The sequence below is a fragment of the Chenopodium quinoa genome, unplaced genomic scaffold, assembly GCF_001683475.1.
Source record: "Chenopodium quinoa cultivar QQ74 unplaced genomic scaffold, ASM168347v1, whole genome shotgun sequence".
In the NCBI taxonomy this organism is placed as follows: Eukaryota; Viridiplantae; Streptophyta; class Magnoliopsida; order Caryophyllales; family Amaranthaceae; genus Chenopodium; species Chenopodium quinoa.
In genome coordinates, this window is record NW_018744676.1 from 59,714 (window position 1) to 86,748 (window position 27,035).

The window sequence follows — 27,035 nt, forward strand, 5'->3', positions numbered from 1 at the left end:
CATGTTAAGGACCTGGCTGAAACTTTCGCCACCTTAAGAAAACATCAAATGAAGCTGAATCCGAAGAAGTGTGTCTTCGGCGTGAAGTCAGGGAAATTCCTTGGGTTCATGGTCAGCAAAAGGGGGATTGATGCCAATCCCTCCAAAGTCAAAGCGGCGCTCGACCTTCCTGAGCCGAAAACGAAGCGGGATGTTCAGCGGCTCACCGGAAGAATGGCAGCCCTCTCGAGGTTCATTTCCAGAGCTTCGGATAAGGGGTTACCTTTCTTCAAAGCCCTGAAACTCCCGAAAACAAAAGAGCTCGTTTGGGAGGAAGAGCAAAAAGACGCCTTTAAACAGCTTCGGGAGCATCTGGCTCAACTCCCAACGCTGGCTAGCCCAGCTGAAGGAGAAACTTTGAACCTGTATGTGGCCGTTAGCCCAGCCACCATCAGTGCGTTACTGCTGAAGGAAGAAAGTAAAAGTCAGCAACCGATCTACTTCGTCAGTCATACACTGACGGATGCCGAGACTCGCTACCCTCTACTCGAGAAAGTCGCTTTCGCGGTAGTAGTAGCTGCTCGGAAGCTGAGGCCCTATTTTGATTGTCATCAGATAGTGGTCTTAACTGATCAGCCGTTGGAAAAAGTTCTCGGCAAGGTGGAAAAATCTGGTAGGCTAGCCAAGTGGGCTTTTGAGCTCACCGAATTCAGCATCAGCTAACGTCCGAGGGCTGCCATTAAGGCTCAAGCTCTAGCGGATTTCTTGGCCGAATGCTCATACCAAGAAGTGCTAGACAATGAAAAGAAAGTCTGGACCGTGTTTACGGATGGATCTTCCACCGAAAACGGTTCGGGGGCAGGAGTAGTGATAACTTCTCCCGAAGGCAAATCCTTTGAGTATGCACTAAAATTTTCTTTTAAGGCCTCGAATAACGAAGCCGAATATGAGGCAGCAATCGCCGGCCTAGAATTGTGCATCTCCCTGGAAGCCGATCATGTCTGCCTGAAAACAGACTCTCAGCTAGTTGCATATCAGATTAGCGACAGCTACGAGGCCAAAGAGCCCTCCATGATAGCTTATCTTGCCAAGATCAAGTCAGTCATTGCAGAGCTGAAAACTTTTGAGGTTCAGCTGATCCCAAGGGGTCAGAATACTCAAGCCGATGCACTCTCCAAACTTGCCAGTTCATCTCTTACCGAGCTGAACAGATCTGTATATGTAAAAGTGCGTCGAGAGAGAAGTGTCGACGAAGCACCTGAAGTGTGCTGCGCTGACCCAGAGCCTAGTTGGATGGACCCCATCCTAGCTTTCAAGCTTCGGGGAGAAACTCCCGAAGATAAAGCTTTGGCCTCCAAGATGAAGAAAACCAGCTCAAGGTTCATTGTCTTCAGGGGGGAACTTCTGAAAAAGTCCTTCTCAGCCCCATTGCTGAAATGCGTGGGACCAACAGATGCAGATTATATCCTACGGGAGATTCACCTCGGCATCTGTGGGAACCACATTGGGGGAAGGACCTTAGCCCACAAGGCATTGAGGGCTGGATATTACTGGCCCACCATGATCGCAGATGCTAAGGAGCTGGTTCGGAAATGCGAAAAATGTCAAAAATACGCTCCAGTTATCCATCAGCCAGCAAGGGATCTTCAGCCGATCCTTAATCCACTCTCGTTTGCCCAATGGGGGCTGGATATACTAGGACCATTTCCAGAGGCTGTGTACCAGAAAAAATGGCTGATAGTTGGTGTTGACTACTTCAGTAAATGGATCGAGGCCGAAGCAGCTTCGAACATTACAAAGCAAACTGTCAGAAAATTTATCTGGCAGAATATCATTACTCGCTTTGGCATCCCGAGAGTATTTGTCTTCGATCATGGGAGGCAATTTGATAACTTACCGCTGAAGCGGTATACAGATCAGTTCGGCATCAAACTGGCATATTCAGCGGTATGCCACCCGCAAAGTAACGGACAAGCCGAAGCTGCAAATAAACAGATCCTAAATGCCCTCAAGAAGAGGGTGGAAGATCAAAAGTCCAAGTGGCTGGAGGAGCTCCCAGGAACCCTTTGGTCCCTTCGGACAACTGAAAAAGAGGCAACGGGCTATTCACCTTTTGAACTGGTGTATGGTGCCGAAGCCGTCCTTCCAGTGGAAATTGGCTCTGAGAGCCTACGAGTGCACCACTTCTCGGCTGAGAATGAGCGACTGATGAGGGAATCTCTCGATTTCCTAGACGAAGTAAGAGACTCAGCCCGAGAAAGAATGGCCGCTTATAAGCAGAGAATCAGCAAATTTTATAACCGAAGGGTCCATGCAAGGCCTCTTAGAATTGGAGACCTTGTCCTTCGGAATGCTGCTGCAGTTCAGAAAGGCCGAATCCATGGGAAACTCTCAGCTGCATGGGAGGGACCTTATGAAATCTGTGATGAGCTTCAGCCAGGGACATACCGACTTCGGCAGTTGGATGGAACTGAGTTGAAAAATCACTGGAACGCTGATGTACTGAAAAAATATCATGTGTAAACCCTTCGGGGCAGAACAATCTTTGTAAGTACATTTTGAACTAATGAAAGGCCTTGGAGCCGCCATTTACATAAATGTTTACAACTTTTTATCCTTTCAAAGTTTTCTCGGTTCTATCTACTCTTTAAGGGTTTTTTATTCAGCCTCGTCTGAAACCTTCGCCTTCGGGTAACTGGGTTTCAGATTGCTGACAAAACTCGTCTTTTTAAAGAACACTGGTCTTTCAGCTGAAGTCAAACTTCAGTAAGACTTGTTCTCCAAAGACATGAGTCCATGGACAATTCTGGGATATTGCCTTAACTGGGCCCGATCAGTTACAACTCGTTCTCGGTTGACGCCAAGACGAGCGTAGTTAATGCCGACGTTGGTCTCGTCCCGCTCTGAAAAAGAAAAGGGGAAAGGTCAGTTCAGTTAGGCTGGCACAACATAGAAAAAGCGAAGTGAGGAGAAAAAGAGATAATTAAAAAGCCTCGGCCCCAGCCGAAGAAGCTTACCATCCTTAAACTTTCGGCTGAGGCCAACAGCTGCTAGCATGTTCTCTTGGAAAACATAATGCGTATCGGGGAGCCAAGTCTCCGGGATATGCTGCATTCGGCCGCTGCCCCCCCCGGTTCGGCAGCTTGCCGAAGATGTTCTGTTGATTAAGGTTCGGATCTGGCCCGTTATCTGCGGGGGGACCTAGACTTCCCATGTCGGGATCAGGCTCAGCAAGATTCTGAAGACGACTGCCCGAGTTCCTATGCTTCAGCCCGAGGATCAGACTGGTCAGCATTGTTGGGCCTCATGGTGGTCTCAGCCCCAGCAGCAGAAGAAGCAGGCTTTGCACTCTGCCGAGCCTCCCTTTCCCTCTGTTCAGCCTTCAACTCCATTCTCTCAGCTTCTTCTTCGGCTTCCTCAGCCTTAAGGATTTCAGCTTCGACTGGAGTTGCATACTTCATATGAGGGTCTTCGGGATTCTGGACCCATTCAGCACATTTGGACCAGTCCAGCTTCGGCTCAGCATGAAGGCAGACTCTTCGGCACACTCTGAACCCGTTTTTGAAACCCATTTCATATTCTTCCTGTGTATAGACACGGACTTTGAGTAGAGCCTCAGCATCAGCCAACTTCTTCTGGGTCTCCTCCAAGTCTTCCTTGGATTTCTTCAGCTCATCGGCGAGCTTGGAGGAGGAACCTTTCAGCTCATTCAGCTCCCGCTGAACTTGGGAAGCCTCTATCTGAGCCTGGGCCACTTCTTCCTTTTTGGCCATCAGCTGATCCTCAGCCTCTTGGAGCTTAGCTCTCTGCGCTTCAGCAGCAGCAACAGCCTCTGAGAGTTGGACATCCCTGGCTTGGAGAAGCTCTTCAGCAGCCATTCTGCTGGCTTCAAGAGCTTCTAGCCGTTGCTGCACTTCAGCTTGTGCAGCAGCTCCTTCCTGGATTCGGCTCTCAATGGCAGCCTTAAATTTGGAGACGTCCACTCCCATGTGCTCTTGGAGGAATTTTTCCCCTTCCATCAGTGGGGGAAAAACTTCCTTCTCCATAGCGTCGCAGAAGGTTTTGAGGGCTTCAGCAGCTTTTTTCTCGTATTCCTCACCCTTCTGCTGCTTCTCTTCAGCTGCTGCTTGCTTCAGCTTAGCAAGCTTTAACTCCTCTTCGGCTACCTTCTTGTCGTGCTCGGCAGCGTCTACCCTATCTTGTAGGGTATCTATCAGCTCTACTGTGAGAGTCTGATTGTGCATGAACTGAAAACAGGAGCACAAGTTAAAATAAAAAATAAATAAAATAAAAAGAGCTGAATTTTAGAGGAAATAAAGGCAAGGAAAATCACCTGCATCATCAGCAGTTGGTTAGACCTGGCTGGGTCAGGAACTGATCTGCTGGATTCGCCCATCCCAGCAGTGGCCTTCAGCGACCAGATTCTTGCCCTATCTACTTCGGACGTGCCAGCAAAATCGCCGAAGTAGGCTGCAACACCTTCTCGGTTCTGACCCCATATGAGGTCCCAGATGTGATCTGGGATTGGAATTCGGGGGGCCGAGAAACCCATTTCTCCAGATTGCAGAGTCTGGAAGGAAGGCAAGGATGACGACGGAGCTTCTTTAGCCTTGGATGGCTCAGCATCATCCTTCTCAGAAGAGTCAATTATTATGACCTCTTCTTCTTCAGGGGTGAGGACGAAAGCCTCAACCTCTCTTGCAATGTCTGCCGTGAAACCCTCAGCACTGGGCATCACGGCATCCTTATTCTTGTGCTCAACGGCACTCTCCTGAACTTCTTCTTGGACCCCTCCCTTAGATTCGGGAGTTTTCTGATCCACCTCCATCTCAGGAGGTGGCGGAGGGGTCTTTGGAGGTGATTGAGGTGGTGGCCGGGGAACCCTCGGCGATCCATTGCCTTCCTCAGGTTCCCTTATTTCAACGTCGATGGTCATCGGCCTCCGCTGAAAGTCATGCGGGCCGATGATGGCCATTCTTCGGCGCCTTTTCTGAAGCGGCTGCTCGTCCATGTCTGAGTCTGAAGACTCTTCTTGTATCTGGTCTTCGGGACGAACAGGGGCTTTCCCTTCTCTGTGTCTGTTACTCTCTTCAGACTGTAAAAGACAGGGGGGAGGAAGAGTGTGAGTAAAAAAAAAAAAAAACAAACAGAAACAGACAAAGTTAAGTTTGAAAGCTCACCGAGGTCTTCAGCAAAGCCTCGTCTTCTTCAGCTGCCCTAGCTGCAGCTTCCTCTTCAACAGCCCTGGAGGACCCTTCTCCTCCTTCACAAGCTTCGATAACCCGTGCAACCTCTTCGGCCGTACGGGCAGCTTCAGCTTCTTCGTCCAGCAGCTGAAACCAGGGATCTCTCTTCTTCCACCAAGGCTTCTGCCTCTGATACAGAGCAACAGCCTCAATTTGGAAGTGGGAATAGTCTAGATGAACTTCCCTATGCCTCGGTTCAGTGATGGAGGGGGCCCGATCAGTTACAACTCGTTCTCGGTTGACGCCAAGACGAGCGTAGTTAATGCCGACGTTGGTCTCGTCCCGCTCTGAAAAAGAAAAGGGGAAAGGTCAGTTCAGTTAGGCTGGCACAACATAGAAAAAGCGAAGTGAGGAGAAAAAGAGATAATTAAAAAGCCTCGGCCCCAGCCGAAGAAGCTTACCATCCTTAAACTTTCGGCTGAGGCCAACAGCTGCTAGCATGTTCTCTTGGAAAACATAATGCGTATCGGGGAGCCAAGTCTCCGGGATATGCTGCATTCGGCCGCTGCCCCCCCCCCCGGTTCGGCAGCTTGCCGAAGATGTTCTGTTGATTAAGGTTCGGATCTGGCCCGTTATCTGCGGGGGGACCTAGACTTCCCATGTCGGGATCAGGCTCAGCAAGGTACCGGGGAGCGCTGAAGACGCAAGGGTGGCTCGGGTCCGTGGGTGCCCTAACCCAAATCCATTGACCTCTCCAGTCCTTGTCTGAAGAGTCGTTCGGCCACATGGTTAGGTACTGAGGCCGAGACTCAATCCGGTACCACCCAGAACCATGACTTCCGTGCCCACTTTGAATATTTGGCACTAGCCGATGAAGCTTTTTGAAGCAGTGCAGGTTCGGCACATACTTGAAGAACTTGCAGACCCATAAGTATGTCATCACCCTTCGGATGCTAGTGGGAGTTAGCTGACATAGGGAAATATTGTAATGGATCAGCAAGTCTCGGACGAATACGTCCAAAGGGAACCTCAGCCCATACTGAAGTTGTCTTGTGTACACCCCCACATACCCCGGGGGTGGACGATGGATTCTATCGGATGCCACGGGCATTCGGCACCAATACCCATGAGCTTCAAGGATGCCGTAATGCAGCTCCATTTGTTCGGCAAACCGATACTGTTCGGCATTCCCCACCCACCATGAGTAGGGGCGGTTCTTTATCATGGCCGAAGCTACTTCGGCATCCTCCCACTCTGAAAACCCGGGGAGGATATCCCAAAGGACAGCGGGAACTTCATCGTCCCGCCCAGAAGCGCTCGGCCCCTCCGTTCTCTGAGGAGGAGCCGAGGAAATTGGAGTCGCCCTAATCCCTTCAGCAGGGTCAGACTCTGGCCTTTGTCCATTCCAGGCCCCAATCCTGTTCCTAGGATCGGGAATTGGCCTTGCTCTTCTTGGAGCACGGGCTCTACCCCTAACTCCTCTTGCCATTGATGATTTCGAAGAAAAAAGTCGAAAAAAGAGGGAAGGAGTTCGAATTCGAAGAAAAATAAACTAAAATTAAAGGAATTTACCTTAATCTGAAGCGAAAGTTGCCGATTTACGAGTTCGTAGTGGCAAGTCTCAGTTTCTAAGCTTAATGCTCGGGGAATTTGCGAAGTTTTGATGCGGGTTCTTGGGTTCTCTCGAGAATTCTGGGTTTGTGTTGGTGAATAAGTGAGGAGAGATGACGCGCCTCTGATTATATCTCCAGAAATGGGAATACGGGGAGTCCGCGTTTCAATTTCTCTTAAATACCCCACTAAGTAACCATTAAACACACGACCTTGCGATTAAACTGCCCATTATCCGTCCAACTTCCACAATCATCCGCCTTAACCGTTGTTATCTCATTAATTACGGTTTAAATTCAAATTTTTGGATTAATTAAATCATTCACTTCCCTCCTTTTCTGAATTAAATCAAACCCGACCCGTCATCCTTCCAAATCGGGTCTGGGGGGCAAGTTGTTTGGGTCCAATTTAGTCCAATTGGGCTTAGGCATTAAATGATCCAATTAAAAGCCCAAGGTCAAGGTTCATCTCTCCAATTGTGCTAAAGTCAAAGATCAGCCCTCAAGGCAAGCCAATTGGGCTAAGGCCCAACTTCTCCATGTATGAAGAGGTATAAAAGCCATCAATATTACATTTTTACATAGATTCTGATTAATTCAAGCAAAGCCTCAAGCAACAAATTCTCTTGCATAGTGTTCTCTTTCTACACATTGTACTGACTTTAGCATCGGAGGGGCCTTCCTCGGCAACACCCCCGAGGCTAGTTTACGTGTGTTTACTGTGCAGGAAACCTTCGGCCCAACATTACTTGGACCGAATCTAGTCTTCTCCGTTTCATCGGACCTTCGGCAAGGTCCCATTGTTTTCACCCGAAACAAGTGTCATTAATTATTTGTCGTTTTTATATAATCTTTTGAGATTTGATAATGCAGGATGAGATAGAGATAGCACAAACAAGAAAGGATATTGCAAAAGAGGTGAGGGAGGCAAAAGAAGCTGAAGCAGCCATGGATTTGCATGTTGCCAAGGCAGATGAATTAGCCGAAAAGGAGATGTCTAAGCATATAGCTAACCAACATGAACAACACCATTAATAATATTATCCCACGTGTTTACTTAGTCACAATTAATTAAGTACACCAAAAACTTTGTCATAAACAACAATAAGGTATAGATATATGATGATTTTGAATTTGTATTTGATAGGTGAAAGTTTAGAGTGTTGAAATATTCTTCATTTTGATTCCCAGTCATTATTACTATATTGAAATTTTGGAATTAACTTTTGTTTGGTCTATTCTAAATACAAGTATACAATTGAGTTTTTTCGTAAAAAAAAAAAAAAAAGAAGAAAATACAAGATAAGTAGATTGTTTTTTTAATCATGTAGATTGTATGTCAATTTTATCACAAAAATGTCAATTGGTGTGCAAGATTTATTTGTTAATCAAGGAGATTGCTCGGCAAATATCCATTGAGCAATGAGCAATGAGCAATGAGCAATGAGCAATACATAATACTGAGAATTAGAGAATAATGTTTCGTAACTACTTTATGAAGGCCCGATTCATAGTCATTAGTCATTATAACCTCTGCGCCTACAAAAGGCCTAAAACTAAAGGAGTCTCAAATATGTCTTAAGAGTTAGGATACATACTAATTGTATTTATGTTGCACTTGCACCTTGCAATAATAGAGTACATTTAACAAAGTGGCTCATTGGTAATTGCATGTGATAGCTAATGAAAGGCCACAGTAATGCTTTTGTGATTAACTGATTACCCACAATTATCAACAACAACAAAAGGGAACTAAGTAAGCTAACTAGAAGAGAAATAGTAAAAGGCGCACGAAAAATACCGTGAATTTGTGAAATAAACTAGGCTATGGGAAAAAAACACCAACAACTGCATGAAGCTAGAGTAACAATGGAGGATGGATGATGATTTACAAGGATCTTATTTGTGGAATGCTCTCTCAAACGCTCTAACTCTCTCCTTGAAACCCTAGGAAATGGGTTAGAATTTGTCAAGACTACCATAAACGAGCTACAAGGGGTATTTATACTAGGTTATAACTTATAAGTTTTATAACAAGCATTAATAAACTAGAGGATTCGCAACGTGTGCCTATGAAATTGGGTCATTACGGACGCGTAAAAAACGACACGGGCATGTTGATTTCCAAAAGGTTTCGAAATCTAAAAGCTGAAGCAACATGGACAAATCGTCGAGAACAACACGTCCTTGCCAAGCACAACATGTACCTGTTGCTCTAAATCATCCAATTTCCGACTTCTGCCTTCTATATTTTCCATTCATCACAGAGATACTTCTTTTTGCACTAACGCGTCTCATGATTTTGCAACATCATTCCACTTCCTTAGCAAAACCAACTAAGCACACCATCCACATGCTCCATAGACCCAAACCTAAACCATATAACTCCATATTCTTCATTGTTAAGTGTATTCGGCAATCGGCATCGAGCCAATTTAATTTCTTCTACTCTTGCTTAGCTTGTGTAAGGGAACAAAGTTGATAGTTGATTGACTTGATTCAATTTTTAGGGGTTTAAACCAAAACAACGTAATCCACCTCCCTAACCGAGCGTTCTTCCGCTCCCAAAACCCCCCACGTCTCAGTCTTCCCCGATAATGGCCCGCCGCCGCCATTAACACCCCACCTCCATTACCTTCTTCAGAAATACATTCTCTCCAAGTTTGGGTTTCAAGGTATGCTCCCATTAATCTATGTTAATCCCATTAAATTCATGATTCTTTACTTATAATTTCTGCCAATTTTCAAGTTTCAATCGAAAATTTTGATCCCCATTTTCCCAAAATTAGCATGAACTAACAAGATTGTGAATAACCCTTTTTTGATTTTGAATTCAAGAGCTTATATTAGCAATGATTCAAAGATTTTGTCTTTCATTTCGACCCATTCGTCGATTTTCTGTAGTTGGTCGTAATCTTTCTTGTTCACCCTTTAACGCCATTGATACGCCAACAATTAGCAATTCAAGTAGCTGTGTTAGCAGTAATCATGATATTAATAGTGGTAGTAATTGTAGTGTTAATGCTGATTCAAGGATTAAACCTAAGTTGGAAGAACCAGCTCTTATTAAGCTTAAGAAAGAGAGAGACCCAGATAAGCTATTTAAACTGTTCAAGGATAATGCCCACAATCGTCTTGTTATTGAAAACAAGTATGCTTTCGAGGATACGGTTTCGAGGTTGGCGGGTGCAAGGAGATATGATTACATTGAGCATTTGCTTGAGCATCAGAAGTCCTTGCCTCAGGGTAGGAGGGAGGGTTTTATTGTTAGGATTATAATGTTGTACGGAAGGGCAGGTATGGTTAAACAAGCTGTCGATACGTTCTATAATATGCATTTGTTTGGTTGTAAAAGGACTGTAAAATCTGTCAATGCTGCCCTGAAAGTATTGAGTCAGACCCGTGATTTGGGAGCTATTAATTTGTTCCTTATGAAGGTGCCTCAGGAGTTTGGGGTTCAGCTTGATGTGATTTCAGTTAATATTGTGATTAATGCTTTTTGTGGGATGGGAATATTAGATAAGGCTTATTTAGTGATGGTAGAGATGGAAAAGGCGGGGATAAAGCCTGATGTTGTTTCGTATACGACTCTTATATCATCTTTCTACAAGTATGGTCGTTGGGAGATTGGAAATGGACTGTGGAATCTCATGGCTTATAAGGGATGTTATCCTAACATTGCTACGTTTAATGCTAGAATCCAATTTTTAGTAAGTAGAGGGCGAGCATGGGAAGCAAATGACTTGCTGGGCTTGATGGAAAATCTAGAGATGCAACCAGATGAAGTTACTTATAATTTGGTAATCAAAGGGTTTTGTCGGGCTGGGTTTTTTGATATGGCCAAAAGGATTTTTTCGGCCTTACATGGTCGGGGTTATAAAGCTAATGCTAAAATTTATCAGACTATGGTACATTACTTATGCATGGCAGGGGATTTTAATTGTGCATATCTCATGTGCAAAGAATGCATGAAGAAAAACTGGACTCCGAATGTAGACACCATTTGTACATTACTTAAGGGTTTAAAGAGTATTGGAGAATTAGATAAGGCTGCAATGATATTTTATTTGGCTCAAAGAAGACATCCTCCCTTTCCTGCGAGGCAGTTGGATGCTTTTAAAGCTATATTAGCAAGAAGTTGACATTTGACGGGTTGAAGTGCTCATATCATATCATCTTCCTAAGCTACATTGGCTGGTTGGTGTTATTTACTATCTTTGGTATTGAGAATTAGAACGGCATGAGACATTGTATGGGTTAGGCATCCAAGGGACAATACAATTGTGTTCTTTTGTGTCCTATAGCTTTTGATGAACTGACCGTAAATGTTGCCTCCCAATTGTGGTAAGTTGCTTCTTGTCTTTCAATCAACAAATTTCTCTCCCTTTCTTTTTTGCTGCTTTTATAAATGATTGCATGACATACACATAACTTGCTAGCTTTCCTCTTTTCAAACAGGATAAGACAGTCCATATAATGCAAATTGTGAATTCCTTTCATTTTTATTGTATATTTACACATGTGATTACGGGTCTTAAGATGAATTCTTGTGTAATGACTTTTTTTTATGTTTTGCTGGCTAAGAGAAAGGTTGCCACTTGTTTTTGCACTAGAAAGTGGCTTCTTTCTTGTGAAATTGAGTTTTCATTGTGGCTGGGATGCATTTTCTATGCTCTCAGACGCTTTTGAAACACTAGCAAAATTTATGTGTGATCTTTGAAATGAAAAGGTGACGAAAGGTATTGCTAATGCCGTTCTTACTTTGGTCTCCTATGGGTGATTTGGTTGATAAGGAATTAAGGATTGATAAAACCATCATTAATCAGGTGACTTATTAAGATTTCTTTGTTAGGTTGTGGAATTAGTTGCATAATTTAATGTACAAAGGGACACTTGAGTGCTTTTTTTTTGTTTTGTTAACAATTGACCACCTTCAAATAGGTTAAATTGCTCCTGGTGTTCCAAAGACATTGCCCTAGTTTGATTTTCAGGGATGTAATCAGAAATGTTGACCTAAAATTTCTGTAGAAAATTGGAGTGGAAAGTTGCAGCACATATTAGAGAAGACCAAGTCTGAGATTGGTTAAATGATGCATGTCAGAGACTGCAAAAACTTGGCTTGGACAAAATCTTTGAAGAGGACTCAGAGGAGGTATAAGAAACCACTTTATAAGATACATTGTATCCCCATATTGTTGCACACTTACACTAGTCCAGCCATCTTAGCCACCTAAGTGAACATCAATGATATCTCTTGTTTTTTCTGGATAGCATGATGTGTTTCTAGGTTTTCAGTAGGATTTGTCTTCATATGCTTGTTGTCAATTTTCTTTATCTGGAGCTGTTTATTATGAGTGACTGCTTCATTGAATCTATGAGTAGTCTTTTGTTTAACGAACCTTTAATGCATTACACTATCTGTTGTGGAGTGTCAATGCTTTTGTTTTGAAAAACAACCAAGTCCCTATAAGACTTTTTATAAAAACTGGTTTTCTCTATTGCAGCATGAGGGAAGTATATAGACAGGAGTAACTTCAGAGGGTGTAAAGTGATTCCAGAAAGCCCTCTGGCAGTCCAAGAATGAAGTTGATAATAATGGATACCATTGTCAAATTGCTGCCATTGTTCTGATTTTGGTATTAACGGGAAGAAAGCGAGTATGAAAATGTAATTTGGGTTCATTATTTTTTTAAATCCATTTAATGCTAAGGATTTTAAGATTACAACTGATACAGATAGCTCACTGCCTTTCAGGAATTTCCAGTTATGCAGAAGTCAAAGCTGCCTGTGGCATTAGTCTCTCATTTTTCTCTCATTGGAAGTTTTAGCCTTCTTTTTTGGCTTTTTCCGGGCAATTTTTCCTACAAGCCTCATATGGATAGGGTATTTGAGCACAACTTTGAGAAGCTTCAAAGTTATTGATTCTTTAATTCATTTATAGATCAATTATTCTTAGAAATTGGTATACAATGGGAAAATACAATACGCCTCTCTGTAATTCTTTCCATTCTATAGCTGATTTTTCAAGCAATGAAAAAGTTGCATTTGGTCTAAGAATTTCTATTTCCTTTTCACTTCCCTCTTCTGCTGTGTTAGTGTCTCTTCTTGTCAGTTGTCACCCTACTGAATATTCATTATGACAATATCAAAGGCTTGGATTTGATGCTTCTGAGGTAATTGGATAGATGTTCGTAGTCAATTAGCCATTTAGTCAAATGTGTTTTATCTTCTCCATGCATATGTTTAGGTTTGGAAGTTTGTCTTCATGTTATCGTCAATTTCTTGTGTGCCTTCTAGACATGCAATGCATCAGAAACTCCATTAGCTCAAAATTATTTCTGTTGCAGGCCCTTGGAAATCCTATTGCCACTTGCAAGTTACTTCATACACGCAAATTAACTAAATGAGTGTGAGCATATGCTTAATTAAGTTTCTTGATGAACATATCATGTTTCATGCTGTTGTTCCAAACATGACTGCTTACACTGTAACATGCCCAGAGATTGACTCATGCTACTTTTATGGTGCTTTTGATTTCTGAGTTCCTTAACAAAAAGGACATGCTACCACATCCCTTTATTTGTACATCTGGAAGATGGACACATGCTCCTTTTATGGTGCTTTTGATTTCTGAGTTCCTTAACAAAAAGGACATGCTAGCACATCCCTTTATTTGTACATCTGGAATATGGACATATCGAAGATTGACGATATGGGTCTTTATTGTTTATGTGTGCCTGATCAAGCTGGACATGCTGGGCAGCTGGAGTCTGAACTGTGTTCAACTCTACTAGTCAGGATTTTTAGAGCACCTAGCACTTGGTCAGCTTCCAATGCATTGATCTGTTCATTCTATATATTATGATACATCCTTTCTGTTTAGCTCTATTTATATCTGTCATGCTTTTCTTCAGAAGCTAAGAGTGTGCCACCACATTGTACTTCAACTGTTCGAAAAGATTATGGTTTGACTCATAGTTTTTTGTCCTTCCATGACTGGTTCTATACTTGGGTTTCTCATTGTCTATTTGCATAGTGAACGATTACTTTTGTGACATTATGTTTAGGATCAAGGGATGACTTTGCTCTTTCTGGTAGTAGGTATGTCGGCTTTGACGTGACTGTTTCCCCGGTTTTACAAGATTCATTCTCTAACATGTGGCCCTTCATTGATTATCGCTTTTTATCTTTGTAAATGGATTGGACTCTTTTATCAGAAAATTAAGTTGTAGCAGGTCGAGTTACCAAAATGGATCACTCATAAATTATGTTGCCATTGAGTTGATAGTTGCAATAGCACAAGCGAGGTGGTTTGTTGGTAGGTTTGTTACTGCTACTGTTGACATATTATTCTCTATTTATTTGGTGTATTCTGTGTTGCAATTATTGGTTGAGAACGTCAATGTTTTTTCAATGTAATAAATGTTGACTATGTTTCTGAATACAATTCGAAGGAAAAGTTAGTTCCTCTTTTTTTTTGATGAAATAAGCTGAAGTATGAAAAAACTAAGCACAGACGTATTCGATCTTTAGCCATGCTCGATCTGTATTTGTTTACGATTTTTCTCAATCGTGTTGAGATGTTTTGTCCTTGATCTCAATTTAGCTCATGTCATGAATGAACATCATATTGGCTTGTGGTCATTGACCTGGTTGGCCCGTGTTGACTAAACCATTTGGTTGCCTCTACCTTTTGTTTAGTTCACCACATTAATTAATCTCTTAAAGACCCTAGTGACAGGAAATTCAAATGTAAGTTGCCCACAACCAACTACTTCATCTCACAGTTAGCCACTTGACAAATTTAAAGTGGTTAATATTTTGACCAAGGGTGCTAATGAATGGTGTAAAACAAATTTTTGGGTTTGTAAGAATGTTCTGGTACTAGTTTTGTTTACAGAAGCCATTGTTGCTGTAAGTTTAAGTTTCCAGAAGCAAGTGAGCTACCCACAGCAAATTCCCACCTACCGTTTTCCCTAACATTGCTAACATTTTGAGTATCTGTCTACTAAGGTGACAACAAAATCAGGAATAATCTTTCTCCTGCAACCTTCATCTATACATAGGAGCACTGTGTTTTCATTTACTAATATCAGAAATCGCCAGGGCTTGTTCTGTGCAGAGCAACTTAAATGACGAAAGAAGGTATCTCTGGAGCCTTCTATAAACTTAACCTGCATTGTCCTGAATGTGCTCATAAGATCAGGAGTCCCCTTTTGAAAATCCAAGGTACATGTTGCTGTTCTCTTGTGATTTAAAGGTAAGAATAGATATCCAAAGTAGTGTTGTGTATCAAATAAAAGCAATGTAGATTTGTAGAACTGATGCCATATGGTCTAGCCTGATTAGAATTCGGCAGCCTATTTGCCAACCTAATTGGTTAAGCCATTCTTATGATACGGGCCAGCCTGATTTACCAGGTTTGGATGCATCTCCTTTGCCTTGAGGTGTCGGCCAGATGGTCCGGACTTCTTTTGGCTATGGCCTGCCCTTACCATGCTAAGATCAAGGCCAATTTTACAGTAATATGTTGTCTTCAAAACTTATGAGGTCAAAATTTTTAACTTAGTCCTCACATACCAAATATTGCAACCTGCATCACAAATTCCACAACTCTTCTGCTAAGCCTGTGCCATTTTCCTTTGCATTTTTAGTAATTAAATGCTGTAAACGTATCATTCAATGCTCTTTTTCTGAACCAATGCCATCTATTGAACAAGCAGGAGTTCGTGCTGTAGATGTAAACTTCGAGAAGAGTGAAGTAAAGGTTGTGGGAGCATTCGATTCGAAGAAGATCCACCAGAAGCTAGAGAGGTTGAGCAAGAGGAAGGTGGAGTTACTAAAAGTTGAACAAAACTACAAACATACAGTTGTGGTAGAGAAAGTTGTCAAGGAGACCAAAGAAGTAAGTAATTTGTAGGTTTTATTCTGAGGCCATATCTAAATTAGCCCTAGATAAGTAGAAACTTCATATACTGTATTCTATGTCTTATATGTACAACTAGCATAGTGATATACTTATAATGATGTATATGGACAAGACTTTCAAAATTCGAAAAGTTTTCTAAAGTAATTTGACATAATATGGGAGCATCCTTTCTAATAATAACATGGTTATAACTACCTCATTTTTTTCCTAATATACCAAGTACTCCATTTGCACCGGAAAAAAAAAAAAAAAAAGAAAAAAAGAAAAACCTAAGAACTCCCTCCTTGTGGATTTTGCAGGTGGCTGTATTCACCCATAAAGTGAAGGTACATCTGCATTGTGAGCAATGCGAGGCTGATCTTCGTAGGAAGCTATTAAGACATAAAGGTATAACGACGACTATTTTTGGATGAAACAAATATAAACGTACCTTGTATAGTTGCATTTATCTTTCCTTGTGTTATTAACAGGGATCTATAATGTTAAATCGGATATGAAAGCTCAGACGCTTGCTGTTGAGGGTACAATTGAAAGTGAGAAGTTGGTTAAGCACATACGAAGTAAATTCCACAAACATGCAGAACTCATAACTGCCAAGGAAATAAAGAAGGAAGAGAAGAAAGAAAAGACAGAAGAGATCAAGAAGGTAGAGGAAACGAAAACCACAAACAAAGTCATTGACGTTGAAGAAGTGAAAAACGTGCAAGAGAAGCTTAAAGCAAGTAATACTCCTTACATTATTCACTACGTCTATGCTCCTCAGTGGTTCAGCGATGAAGATCCAAATGCTTGCTCTATCATGTAATAACACACTCCTACACGATTGTGTAATTGCATGATTAACACGACATTTGTAAATCGTTTACACCGTGATTATACTTGTAAAATGTCCCAACATGTTTTTGTATATAACACCAAAGGCTATATAAGGATTCAACTTCCAATCTTTCGCCAGTTTACAAATCCCATGCTCTTGAATCCTGACCAGCGCTTCTCCACGTTTAGTTTAGTTTCATGAAACAAATATTTTTTTTTTAAAGAGGGACAGCCTTGGACATCATTTGTCACAATAATTCTTAAAACAATGACCAATCTCGAATAACATTGATCCTTTTTTTTTTTTTTTTTGTTACATTAGAATTATAATGAGTACTCTAAATTGCATCAAAAAATAAAAAAAAAAATAAAAAAATAAAAAATTAATAATAATAATAATAATGAGCATTTTAAAATGGAAGGATTAATTCAGCATATGCTAAGTTTAATTATTTTGACTTAAAATTGGAACATATAGAGTACGCATATACTCACAATTCACCCCTCAGCTATATGAAAATTTGTATGTAAGCTTGTTCAAAAAAAAAAATTCCAATTGTCTAATCGAATAATATGAATACATTATTGAGGTTTGTCCCAGCCACACATCCACCCGTCAGAATTCCGAAATTACATAGATAGAGCAGTTCGTACAAAGCAATCTTGGATGGATTCTAGACATGTTCTACTTGAAAGAGGCTTCAATGTATCTCAACCATGATGGATCATCGTGAAACTTTTTAGACTTGACAAAAAAAAATCCATTAGTCAGACTTGGGTACGTATTCCTGGAATCAATCCTTGACTCATCAAGTAGTACATGGCAATAGCTAGTAAAATAATGAAGATGATGATCCAATAGTTGAGACCTGCATCCACCAAAACAAAGTTCAGGACTCAAACATATTGGAATGATTACTAATAAGGAGAAATTTCATGGCACTTTTGATGAATATGATGTAATTTAAGCTTCGAATCGGAGCAAGGACAAACCATTGGCACTTTTGTCTTGAACCAGTGTCACCCTCACGCTTGAATCCATGGAAGCAGAACCCAAAGCCCTGGACATAGAGCAATAATTTCAATGATTACTCTAAACTCGTAAAAACAGATGATTTAAATAGGATGAAAGGCAATGTTTCCTAACCTTGAATCACGTGAGAACGTCAAAGCAGTTACCAGACCCAAGTGTGCTTTCTTTACATTCATCTGGACTTGCATCTTTGATGAATTTATAATCAGAAGGTCCCCTTCATTGGTCCCACTACAAGTATACATCAAAGTGGAAAATCTTAAGCAAACATACAACATATACACATACAATTATACATTTATACAAGCATATGTTGTAGGACCTTCAACCAGCCCAAAATTTCCCATCTTGCCCTCTACCAGTACACCAACCTAGCTTCATTCAAGGGAGCACAAGTGCATAACTACATAACAAATTACTGTATTGAATTCAGTTCCCCAAAAAAAGGTTGATCCAAATATTTCAGTAGTAATCTCATTTTTGGACAGCTTATATACACCAACACACACACACACACACACACACACAGGAAAAAAAAAAAAAAGAGCAAGAACACAAAGGCAGAACAGTCTTTGACTCCTTAGAGGAGTTTTAATTTCATAATGACAGCAGATGTTATATTAAGAAGAAAATGGATCCAAAAGTTCTCAAGTTAATCAATCAAACGCAGGGGTCTTCACAAACGACTAGCCCTACACATTCTACAAATATGTATTCCAAATTATAACAAACAGAGAAACTGATCAATAGTGCAAAAGCTCCGTGAGTCTACAGGGAAGGGAAATAGTAGGGGAGGTTGGGGAGGAAGAAAAATGAAAGAAAAAAAATTAACAATTACATGGCAAGGAGCTTTCCATCAACTGAGACATTGAATGCTGTAACTGCATCCCGGACAATATGCTTCGAAGTTATTCTTTTCCAGGATTTGGTGTTCCAGGATATAATACTCCCACCTTTACCTACATTTTAAAAGAAAAGTCTGCTAACCATTAAAAGATATCTCTTCTGGAAGATCACAAGAGTACAGTGGTAATTGGCAAAAAAAAAAAAAAAAAAAAAAAAAAAAAAAAAAAAAAAAACTTACCTCGCATAGCAAGTGTGTAAAGAACCTGGTCCCTTTCACTACTTTGAGAAAATCTACAAAACCTAAAAATTTCGTCCTGCACCAAACATTACCAAGTCAGAAACAAATGCAGGTTAAAGGGCTAGAACCATATTGAAATTATAAACTAACAGAAACATATATATATGAGGTACTTGACACCGTTATTCAAAAAAAAAAAAAAAAAAAAAAAAAAGGTACTTGACACCATTACCCACAGGCAGGTCTGAATCGACAGTCTTATAGTTGAATATATAAGACACTATTTAACAAGTGCGACTACAACTTACAAAGAAAATTGAAAACATAATAAAAAGGGTTACGATTCTCACATTCTCCTTGGCTAAAGAAGCTACGGCTTTTGATGAGGTTACATCCCAAACCTTGCAAGGACCACCACTTCCTACAGAGGCCAAATACTTTCCATCTATACTGCAAAATAGAAATTCAACAAAATATAAAGTTCACATACATGATTTATAGTTCTAAGATTTGACCATATATAATTAAAGCAGCTAGAATATAAACCTGAAATGTAGATCCTTCACAGAAGTATATGCTTTCTCCTCAGTAAATAGAACTTCCAAGCTAGGCCACTTGAAGACCCTTATTTTGCCATCCTGTACTGCAAAAAAATCGGAAAATCATATCATATTGTATCATAAGAACTCTGACATACGAAAACCATGAAGTTAAATATCGATTCTTTCCGCACATTTAAAATGGTTATAAATCCCAATGCAATGATAAGAGAGACTCCTTACAAGTTAAATATCGATTCTTTCCGTACATTTAAAATGGTTATATATCCCAATGCAATGATAAGAGAGACTCCTTACACTCAATAATCATGAAACTTTTCTTTAATTAGCAATACACTAAAGGAACCGAGGAGAAGAAGAACAGCAGAATATTTTCATGAAGAATAAAGAGAGCTCGCTATTAAAGAAGCATAAACAGTACTATGTACATGAACAAAGAAGTTACCAATTTAAGCAAAGAAAATCAGAGTACATACTACTCAATATTTATTCAACATGAGCAGAAATGTAAAGAATCATATTTACCTCACCGCCAGCAGCAAGTAAAGAGCCATCCTCACTGAATGTTAAAGCCAATTGTTGGCCAACATCTTCCAACTTAGTACTCACTTTGTCAGATGATACTAAACCCAGTCTTCCATTTTCATTATCATTAGTCATGTCCCAATCAAACCACCTATATAAATCAAAGTAGGTTTAGATTAGCTATCTATTGGACACACGAAATTCATCCACACTTGAGCATATAGTTGCAGAGAGACAACATTGTGCAATTCTCTATGTTACACGAAAATGGATAAGCTGCAAGTACAACTCATATGAAAATGACCATGTCATCTCGAAAACTAAAGGTCATACCAATGACTAAATGTAAGTTAAATAATACTTCCCAAGTTTTGATTGCCTCCCTTTTTTAAAATCCAACTGAAACTGTCCAACATAAATTGCTCACATTGAGTCTAATGTACAACCTTATTGATCCACTTTTTCAAACAAATGATCAAAAGTTCATCCAAATTCAATATCTTATACATCAAATAATTCAAAACAAATCTTCTAAATAGCAAAAAATAAGGCCTCGGATATTAGATTACCTGCAACTATTGGGAAAAGAGCAAATAAGACCGTCATCTCGAGGATGAACAGCCATTCTGTAAGGCAATTCATTAGCAGTTCCAACTCTGAAAACCTAAATCACACACAAAAAAATACCAAAATCAATCACTTTCCACATCACACTATAACCTCTAAACCATAAAATCATTCAATTAATCATCTAATAACCAAAATTCACAATTCAATCACACAAATTCACAATTTCCAGATGAAAACACGATCAATTCCAATCTTTAACAAACAAAATTCCAAAATCGTGATTCAGAAATTAGCGATAATCTTACAGGTTCAGGAGAGAGAGAATCAGCAGCGAAGTCGAATTCGGAGAGGAGAACAGCATTGGGGATTCCGCTACGGCCTTCACCGCCACCGCCAGCGAGGACTAGAAATTCCGACGGATAGTCGGCGTCGTCGGATTTAGGATCGGCGGAATCGGTGGATCTGATGGCGTGGGAAGGGACCCAGGAAGCTCCGTAGAGAGGAACACCGTATCTTTGGGTGTTGGGAAGCTCCATTCTTTTCTCTCTCTTCACTTTCTCGCTTCTCTTGCTCCGGTTTGTGTAGTCGAAGTTTAGCTTTCAGCTTTCAAGTTTCAACGCAATTCAAGGCAAAGGTGTCAATTTGGGTCGGGACTGTCTTCATACAAATTGAAATCTGAATTGGATTTGTATTTAAAAAAAAAAAAAAAAAAAAAAAAAAAAAAAAAAAAAAAAAAACTTATGAAGTAATTCTTTTTTATTTTAAAAAAAATACCTTTTTTTTTTCTTTTTTTTTTAAAAAATAAAAATAAATTTTAAGTTATGGAAGGTCTAATAGAGAGGTTCAATTTTTCAAAAAAAAAAAAAGGGTTCAATTGCATCAACTACATGAATTTACATGTTTTTGACTTTATCCTTCTAGGTTTATTGCAAAAAAAAATAAGCTCAACTAAGTTGGTTTGAACTTTAAAGATAGGTTCATATAGGTCACTGGTGTAAGATGTAGTGATTTACAAATCAATTACGAAGTATAATTTATCTTAGGTTGTACGATCATAAAGTTAGTTTTGCGTTTTTTTTTTTTTCACGAGACTAACCTCAAGAGCAATGATGTAGGTATGATTCAATTTCATCTCCAAAACTTTAACCAAATAAACTAGTTGACTTCTACAAAATAATGCATAAGACAACCATTCAACTATTCAAAATGTTGTAATTATAAAATTATGAGTAAGGCCCTATTCACTTCACCTTGAAAAAAAATATTATGTAAAAATAATTTCAAATCGGCAAAAATAATTTCAGTTCAGTAAAAATAATTTCAGTTTAATAAAAATAATTTCAGTTCAGCAAAAATAAGGTGAAAGGAACGAGACCTAATAAATAAGCTCTATAACTATTAACAATTTAATTATACTACCATCTCATTCTCAAGTTAATTTTGCCAAAACTTTTCAAAATGACAAAATCAAATTTCAACCATTAATATTAATATCACTTCAAATAATTTTTCCAAATCACAAAAAGTATTAAAAAGCCCAACACAAATAACCAAAAGTCCAAAACACAAAGTAAAATAAATGTGCTAGACCAAAACAAAACCACGTGCAAACCACGAGACATATACTTTCTTAGTTCCTTATCTATCTTCATTATCCTCTTCCTTCCTTCTCTCATTTCTTTTCACTTCCAAAGTTGCTCACTGGAGAAAGGTATGCCTCCTTAATTTCCCTCCTGCTTTCTGCATTTTCTTCTTGCTATGTTCTCTCTTCTTCTTCCAATTTTTGAGTTATTACTTCTAGAATCACAATTTGTAAGCTCTAAATTTTCAATTTCTCGTTAATGTAATTCTCTATTGGGTCATTATAATGTATAGTTACTGGCAAAATTTCTTGAATTTGGCCTCTTCTTAATTGATTTTATGCTTTTTATTTAGGTAAGAATGTTGAATTTTTATCTGGATGTTACGAATATTTCTTTTATCTTTTTTAGAACATGGGTAATTCTATATTTTATTAGTGGGAATTGTTGAAATTGCGCATATTTTCACCTAATTGATGGGGTAATTTTTATTTAATTTCCTGAAAGTTTTGATATTTCTCTCTGCTCAGATCATTATTAAGGTTCATTCTACTTTGAAATGTGGGATAATTATTGATTTGTTTGAATAATTTTGTTAAGTAGCTTGGCTTTTCTAATTATAATTTACCCATTTTGTTGTTCTATACATACAATTTGATGATATTATCTGCTTTAAGACTTAGATTTTGGTGTCTGAAATCCAATTTAACATCTTGCTGCATTTTCCTTGGAACATTCATTAATTTGGGTTCAACTTCTGTGGATTTTTCTGTGCTTACAGTGCCATCATGGCAACAATTTCACCCACATTGTCTGTAAAAAGTAGTAGCTGCACTTTTTCGAGCAGTAAACGGAGCTTGAACTATTCGAAAACTGTATCTTCATCATGTTCAGTCATGGGTACTCCTAAGTTTCAGTCCTTGAGTCTGTCTTCGTCGTTTCTTTGCTCCCCGAATCAGATTATCAAACTAAAATCTGTCAGCCCTAGGTCTACACCACTAAGAAGAGCAATTGGGGGTTTGGAGATTAAGATGAGTGTGGAGGCTGGGGTTGGTGTCATGGGTACTAAGCTAGGAATGATGAGTTTTTTTCGAGGAGGATGGTACTGTAGTTCCTGTCACTGTGGTAGGGTTCAAGGAGGGAAACATAGTAACTCAGGTGAAGACGGAGTCAACAGATGGGTACAATGCAGTGCAAGTGGGTTACGAGAGGGTTAGGGATCGTAAGCTCACCATGCCCGAGCTTGGGCACCTGAACAAGTCAGGTGTTATTCCCATGCGTCATCTTCAGGAGTTTCGACTTGTATCTGTGGATGACTTCACCCCCAGCCAGAAGATTTTGTTTGAGGATCTCTTCAAGGAAGGAGATTTGGTGGATGTCTCTGGTACAACCATTGGAAAAGGGTTCCAAGGTTCTCTCTCTCACTCATGATCTCTCCATTATATTTATATGTTGCTAATTGTCTTTAGTATGTTTTACAATGCTGAGATAAGCTAATTGATGTAGAGTGTTAGAGTAATTATCTGGTCCACCTTTTAAGACTTGTTGAACATTTTGACATTTGTCTGAAATTTACCTTTAATAAGGAAGTCTGTTTTCTAGTTTTTCAGTCCAAAGATGGGCTTCTGAACATAACAACATAGCCTATACATTTCTATGTCTTTGGCTGTGATTCTTAGGGCTTTTATGCGATTAGGAAGCATCTAGGACCAATCGATAGTTCTTTTCTGATACAAAAAAGAGCTAGGTACCCACAAAGGGCTAGTATACCAGCTACTGAAACACCATTCCCAAACACTAGTACAAGGAAGGCTTTATATTCTCACCTGATGAACTTTCTAGGAAGGACACCAATCACCAATAACTCACCTGAGATACTGATGCCACTTATATTTCACAAAATATAGCAATAGGATACCAGCTTATCAGCATGTACAGACATTACAGAAGTTCGTTTTTTTTTTTTTTTTTTTTTTTTTTTTTTTTTTTAGGCAACCGGTGAAAATTCATATATACACCCGGGAATAATCATCCAAATGAACCAAAAAAATACATTTAGCTGCACCTTGCACCCAGGTGTATATAAGAATCTCTTGGCAAACTGAAACCAAAAGGTGCTGCCACTAAATTTTAGAGGCACAACAATATAACTATATAAGACGCTGTCAACACTCCATAAACCATAAAACAACTTGCTGCGTATGAAGCAGGTTGTCAAAGTTGTGTAAACCAGTGTGTTCTAAAGTAACAGCATTAGCAGCTTAAACACAACCAAACCTTTTAGTATACCTATATGTAGCAGTCGGAACAGAACCTCCTAGATCTGCATACAATGTAGCTGCCTGCTTTGTTCCCAGAGCCAAGTATGCCAGTGTACACAAAATCGTCAGATACCTGCAACCAGAAACCAAAAGACTCTGTAGATGTGGTAATAAAATTTTTGTACAGAGTACTTGGTTTGGCGTTGTGGGTGATTGACTTGATTTCTCATGTATCTCTTACTTCTGTGCTTATCAGTTATCACATTGTCCTTCTTTACCTGTGTTTTACCTGTCGATTATTGATATGAGTCTCCCTGATCACAAGGATACAGAGTAAGTTTTTGCATTGCTCTGAATTTGTTATGTAATACCCAGGTGGAATTAAAAGGCACAACTTCAAGAGAGGTCTTATGACTCACGGATCAAAAAGTCATAGAGCCTTGGGATCCATTGGAGCTGGAACAACTCCAGGTCATGTTTACAAAGGCAAGAAAATGCCTGGAAGGATGGGAGGAACAAAAACAAAGATCCGTAAGCTGAAGATCATGAAGGTTGACACTGATCTTCGTGTTGTCATGATCAAAGGGGCTTTACCCGGTAAACCAGGAAACCTCTTGCGGCTAGCACCAGCAAAAATTGTCGGCAAAAACATTCCTAAGAATTAGATTATGTGGAACAAAGAGCATGCTGTAATTTTCACTGTATATCTCATGAGTCTTGTCTGTTAACATTGGTTTATTGCCATTACCGTTTTCTGTATTTTGTATTGATCTTCTTCATTTAGCAATATCAGTTAAACACATGAAATTCGGGGATTCAAACAATTTCAATGACATTATTTCTCCGACAGTAGGTACTTCTCTGACATTACTTTTCTGATTTCATATGCCATTAGCTTGAAAATTTAAGTGTCAATACTTTATGGCCTTAATATAAATCGTGTACAAGTGCAATAATAATCATAGCAAAATATGGTAACCGAAAAATGGTAATTAATATGAGTAGCTGTCAGTAAATGATAGATTTAGGCAACATGTAACAGTAGGAGTGATATATAGACAGCTAAAACCAAATAGAAGAATCTCTGCTACTTTTATTGCATGAAGAAATTATTACATACTGAACTTGTAGATATTTTTCCAAAATTGAAATTATTTCAACAGAGGAAGAACAAAAAAACCAACCATAGCCTAAGCGAGGAGAAAACAACCGTAGCGAAAACGAGGAAAAAAAACCTGTAGGTAGGACTAGTGAGATGCTAGTCAAAAAACAGAAAAACAGAGGCAATATTAGAAGAATTTTGGTGCATGAAAGTTGGCAATTAGATGATCAGGAAGAGCAAACCCTTCAATTTTGGCCTCAATAGATTTAAGGTCAAAATGTTGTTGATCAGAAACTCCGGCGCCATTACCTTTGTTCATGCCTAAAGCTGATGAAGAAGAGATTGTTTTCTCTAGAAACATGGATTGATTAGCTATATTTTTCTTAAGATCTTCCATTGAAGCACTCAAAATTTCGAGTTCATGCAAGCCAAGTTTATCGATAGGCGCCTCCCACCAACATTGGTTAGGCTTCCTCTTTAAGGTGTTAAACACATCTCCCCTACTCTTTTCAGCCTCTAGGAGATCAAGAATTTTGGTTAACTGCGAGTTGAGTTCGCGCATAGTAGAGCTTTGTTGACCACCAACGCCTTCAGATTTGGTACCATTGCTCGATGTTTGCCGACTTGTAGGGTTACGACTAAGGTAACGAACGACTATAGAATCAACATTTGGGTATCCAAAAGAGAAAATTTTTTGGCCAGGGGAAAAAACAATTATAACGGCTTCTACACCACAAAGAGTGCATATTTCACTAGCCTTCTTAAACAACCCTAGACGGCGTTTTGAGAAGGTTACTTGTCTATGACTTGGGTTTTTAATCCTAGCCATTTTTATCTTTTGACGACCTCTCGATTCCTTCTTTGCCATGTTAGAAGAATTGGAAAGAATAGACATGACAAAGCTAATTTGTGTAGTTGTAAGAAATGAGGTTAACTTGAGGGGGTATTTAAAGGGTGATGTGTGGTTCTTAAGGAGGCTTTAAAAACTTAATTTCATTACTTCTTTACCAATTATTGCAGATTTAGGAGTTTAAAATATCTTATCTAATTTAATATTTTTCTCATTATGGAGATTTATTATCATTTAGTTTGTAAGCATTGTGCATCAAATGTTCACTGTGTATTAAACCAGATAGATTTAATCATAAAACAACCAAAACACATAGAGAAGCATTTGACCTTTAAAAGTCAATTATGTGTGTATTTATTTCAGTTATTAGAAATAACATATTACTACATTTGTACTTGGGATTCCCCTGAATTTTAGTTTTTTTTTTTTTTTTCCTTCGTTATTACTTCGTACCTTGTAATATTTGTAAATACTTTATTGCTTTTATTGAATGTAGGTCCAACTACATGAGACATATTTAACTTTTGATTTATATAATTATATTTTTGTGTAAAAACAACATAGTTAATTTTGTACAACTAAGCCATGAAAGTTTCAAATTTAGACAATGACATTGAATATGAAGTTAGAATCCTAGGGTCTTGTATGGGCTAAACTATGCTTTGTATATACTTCGTATATATTTAAGTAATTCATTTTGGGTAATGATATATGTAGCGTTAAGGGCGAATATACATTATATATTGATTGATTATTCAAATAATTTCTAAGGTTTTTTTTTAGGTGTGTGTTTTATAGCCATTATTAAAAGTGGTTCAAATATTTTTTACTATAAATTTCGTATCTTGCTAATATGTTTCTTATTGTGTTGAGATAACAAATATTCGCTAGCTTAGATGTTACTCCGCACCTATCCTTTACAACTCTCTAAACAACTCCCGTCGTTGGAT

General features: G+C 39.2%; 4 protein-coding genes and 1 pseudogene across 6 annotated transcripts; 3 read left to right on the forward strand and 2 right to left on the reverse strand.

Annotated features, from left to right (window-relative positions):
• Positions 1 to 9,194: 9,194 nt before the first annotated feature.
• LOC110702171 (pentatricopeptide repeat-containing protein At1g80150, mitochondrial-like) lies at positions 9,195 to 12,829 on the forward strand. 3 transcript variants are annotated; one of them, XM_021879847.1, is made up of 4 exons: positions 9,195 to 11,119; positions 11,804 to 11,927; positions 12,280 to 12,442; positions 12,530 to 12,829. In XM_021879847.1, exon 1 carries the CDS (start codon positions 9,628 to 9,630, stop codon positions 10,915 to 10,917), a length of 1,290 nt encoding a protein of 429 aa, XP_021735539.1. In that variant the 5' UTR covers positions 9,195 to 9,627; the 3' UTR covers positions 10,918 to 11,119; positions 11,804 to 11,927; positions 12,280 to 12,442; positions 12,530 to 12,829. The 3 variants fall into 3 exon arrangements, with proteins under 3 accessions (XP_021735539.1, XP_021735538.1, XP_021735540.1); XM_021879846.1 differs by lacking the exon at positions 11,804 to 11,927; XM_021879848.1 differs by lacking the exon at positions 11,804 to 11,927 and having other exon boundaries at positions 12,280 to 12,432.
• A 2,213-nt stretch (positions 12,830 to 15,042) lies between these two features.
• On the forward strand, positions 15,043 to 16,667 carry LOC110702173 (heavy metal-associated isoprenylated plant protein 4-like). The gene is made up of 3 exons (XM_021879851.1): positions 15,043 to 15,680; positions 16,004 to 16,091; positions 16,175 to 16,667. Exons 1-3 carry the CDS (start codon positions 15,477 to 15,479, stop codon positions 16,507 to 16,509), a joined length of 627 nt encoding a protein of 208 aa, XP_021735543.1. The 5' UTR covers positions 15,043 to 15,476; the 3' UTR covers positions 16,510 to 16,667.
• A 285-nt stretch (positions 16,668 to 16,952) lies between these two features.
• LOC110702172 (SEC12-like protein 2) lies at positions 16,953 to 20,957 on the reverse strand. The gene is made up of 10 exons (XM_021879849.1): positions 20,598 to 20,957; positions 20,292 to 20,386; positions 19,723 to 19,873; positions 19,184 to 19,275; positions 18,988 to 19,087; positions 18,638 to 18,713; positions 18,392 to 18,512; positions 17,668 to 17,784; positions 17,514 to 17,581; positions 16,953 to 17,389 (listed from the first exon to the last, which is right to left on the reverse strand). Exons 1-10 carry the CDS (start codon positions 20,826 to 20,828, stop codon positions 17,289 to 17,291), a joined length of 1,152 nt encoding a protein of 383 aa, XP_021735541.1. The 5' UTR covers positions 20,829 to 20,957; the 3' UTR covers positions 16,953 to 17,288.
• A 924-nt stretch (positions 20,958 to 21,881) lies between these two features.
• LOC110702174 lies at positions 21,882 to 24,982 on the forward strand (annotated as a pseudogene).
• LOC110702175 (agamous-like MADS-box protein AGL62) lies at positions 24,884 to 26,327 on the reverse strand. Its single transcript, XM_021879852.1, has one exon. It carries the CDS (start codon positions 26,128 to 26,130, stop codon positions 25,423 to 25,425), a length of 708 nt encoding a protein of 235 aa, XP_021735544.1. The 5' UTR covers positions 26,131 to 26,327; the 3' UTR covers positions 24,884 to 25,422.
• Positions 26,328 to 27,035: the final 708 nt, after the last annotated feature.

What these genes read in the sequence shown, in the direction of transcription:
- LOC110702171 (XM_021879847.1), top strand. Translation starts at nt 9,628, where the DNA reads ATGATTCAAAGATTTTGTCTTTCATTTCGACCCATTCGTCGATTTTCT.
- LOC110702173 (XM_021879851.1), top strand. Translation starts at nt 15,477, where the DNA reads ATGCCATCTATTGAACAAGCAGGAGTTCGTGCTGTAGATGTAAACTTC. An exon ending in TTGTCAAGGAGACCAAAGAA is followed by an intron (nt 15,681 to 16,003) that starts GTAAGTAATTTG and finishes TGGATTTTGCAG; the next exon opens with GTGGCTGTATTCACCCATAA. An exon ending in GAAGCTATTAAGACATAAAG is followed by an intron (nt 16,092 to 16,174) that starts GTATAACGACGA and finishes TGTTATTAACAG; the next exon opens with GGATCTATAATGTTAAATCG.
- LOC110702172 (XM_021879849.1), bottom strand. Translation starts at nt 20,828, where the DNA reads ATGGAGCTTCCCAACACCCAAAGATACGGTGTTCCTCTCTACGGAGCT. An exon ending in TCTTTTCCCAATAGTTGCAG is followed by an intron (nt 19,874 to 20,291) that starts GTAATCTAATAT and finishes TGATTTATATAG; the next exon opens with GTGGTTTGATTGGGACATGA. An exon ending in TACTTGCTGCTGGCGGTGAG is followed by an intron (nt 19,276 to 19,722) that starts GTAAATATGATT and finishes TTTGCAGTACAG; the next exon opens with GATGGCAAAATAAGGGTCTT.
- LOC110702175 (XM_021879852.1), bottom strand. Translation starts at nt 26,130, where the DNA reads ATGTCTATTCTTTCCAATTCTTCTAACATGGCAAAGAAGGAATCGAGA.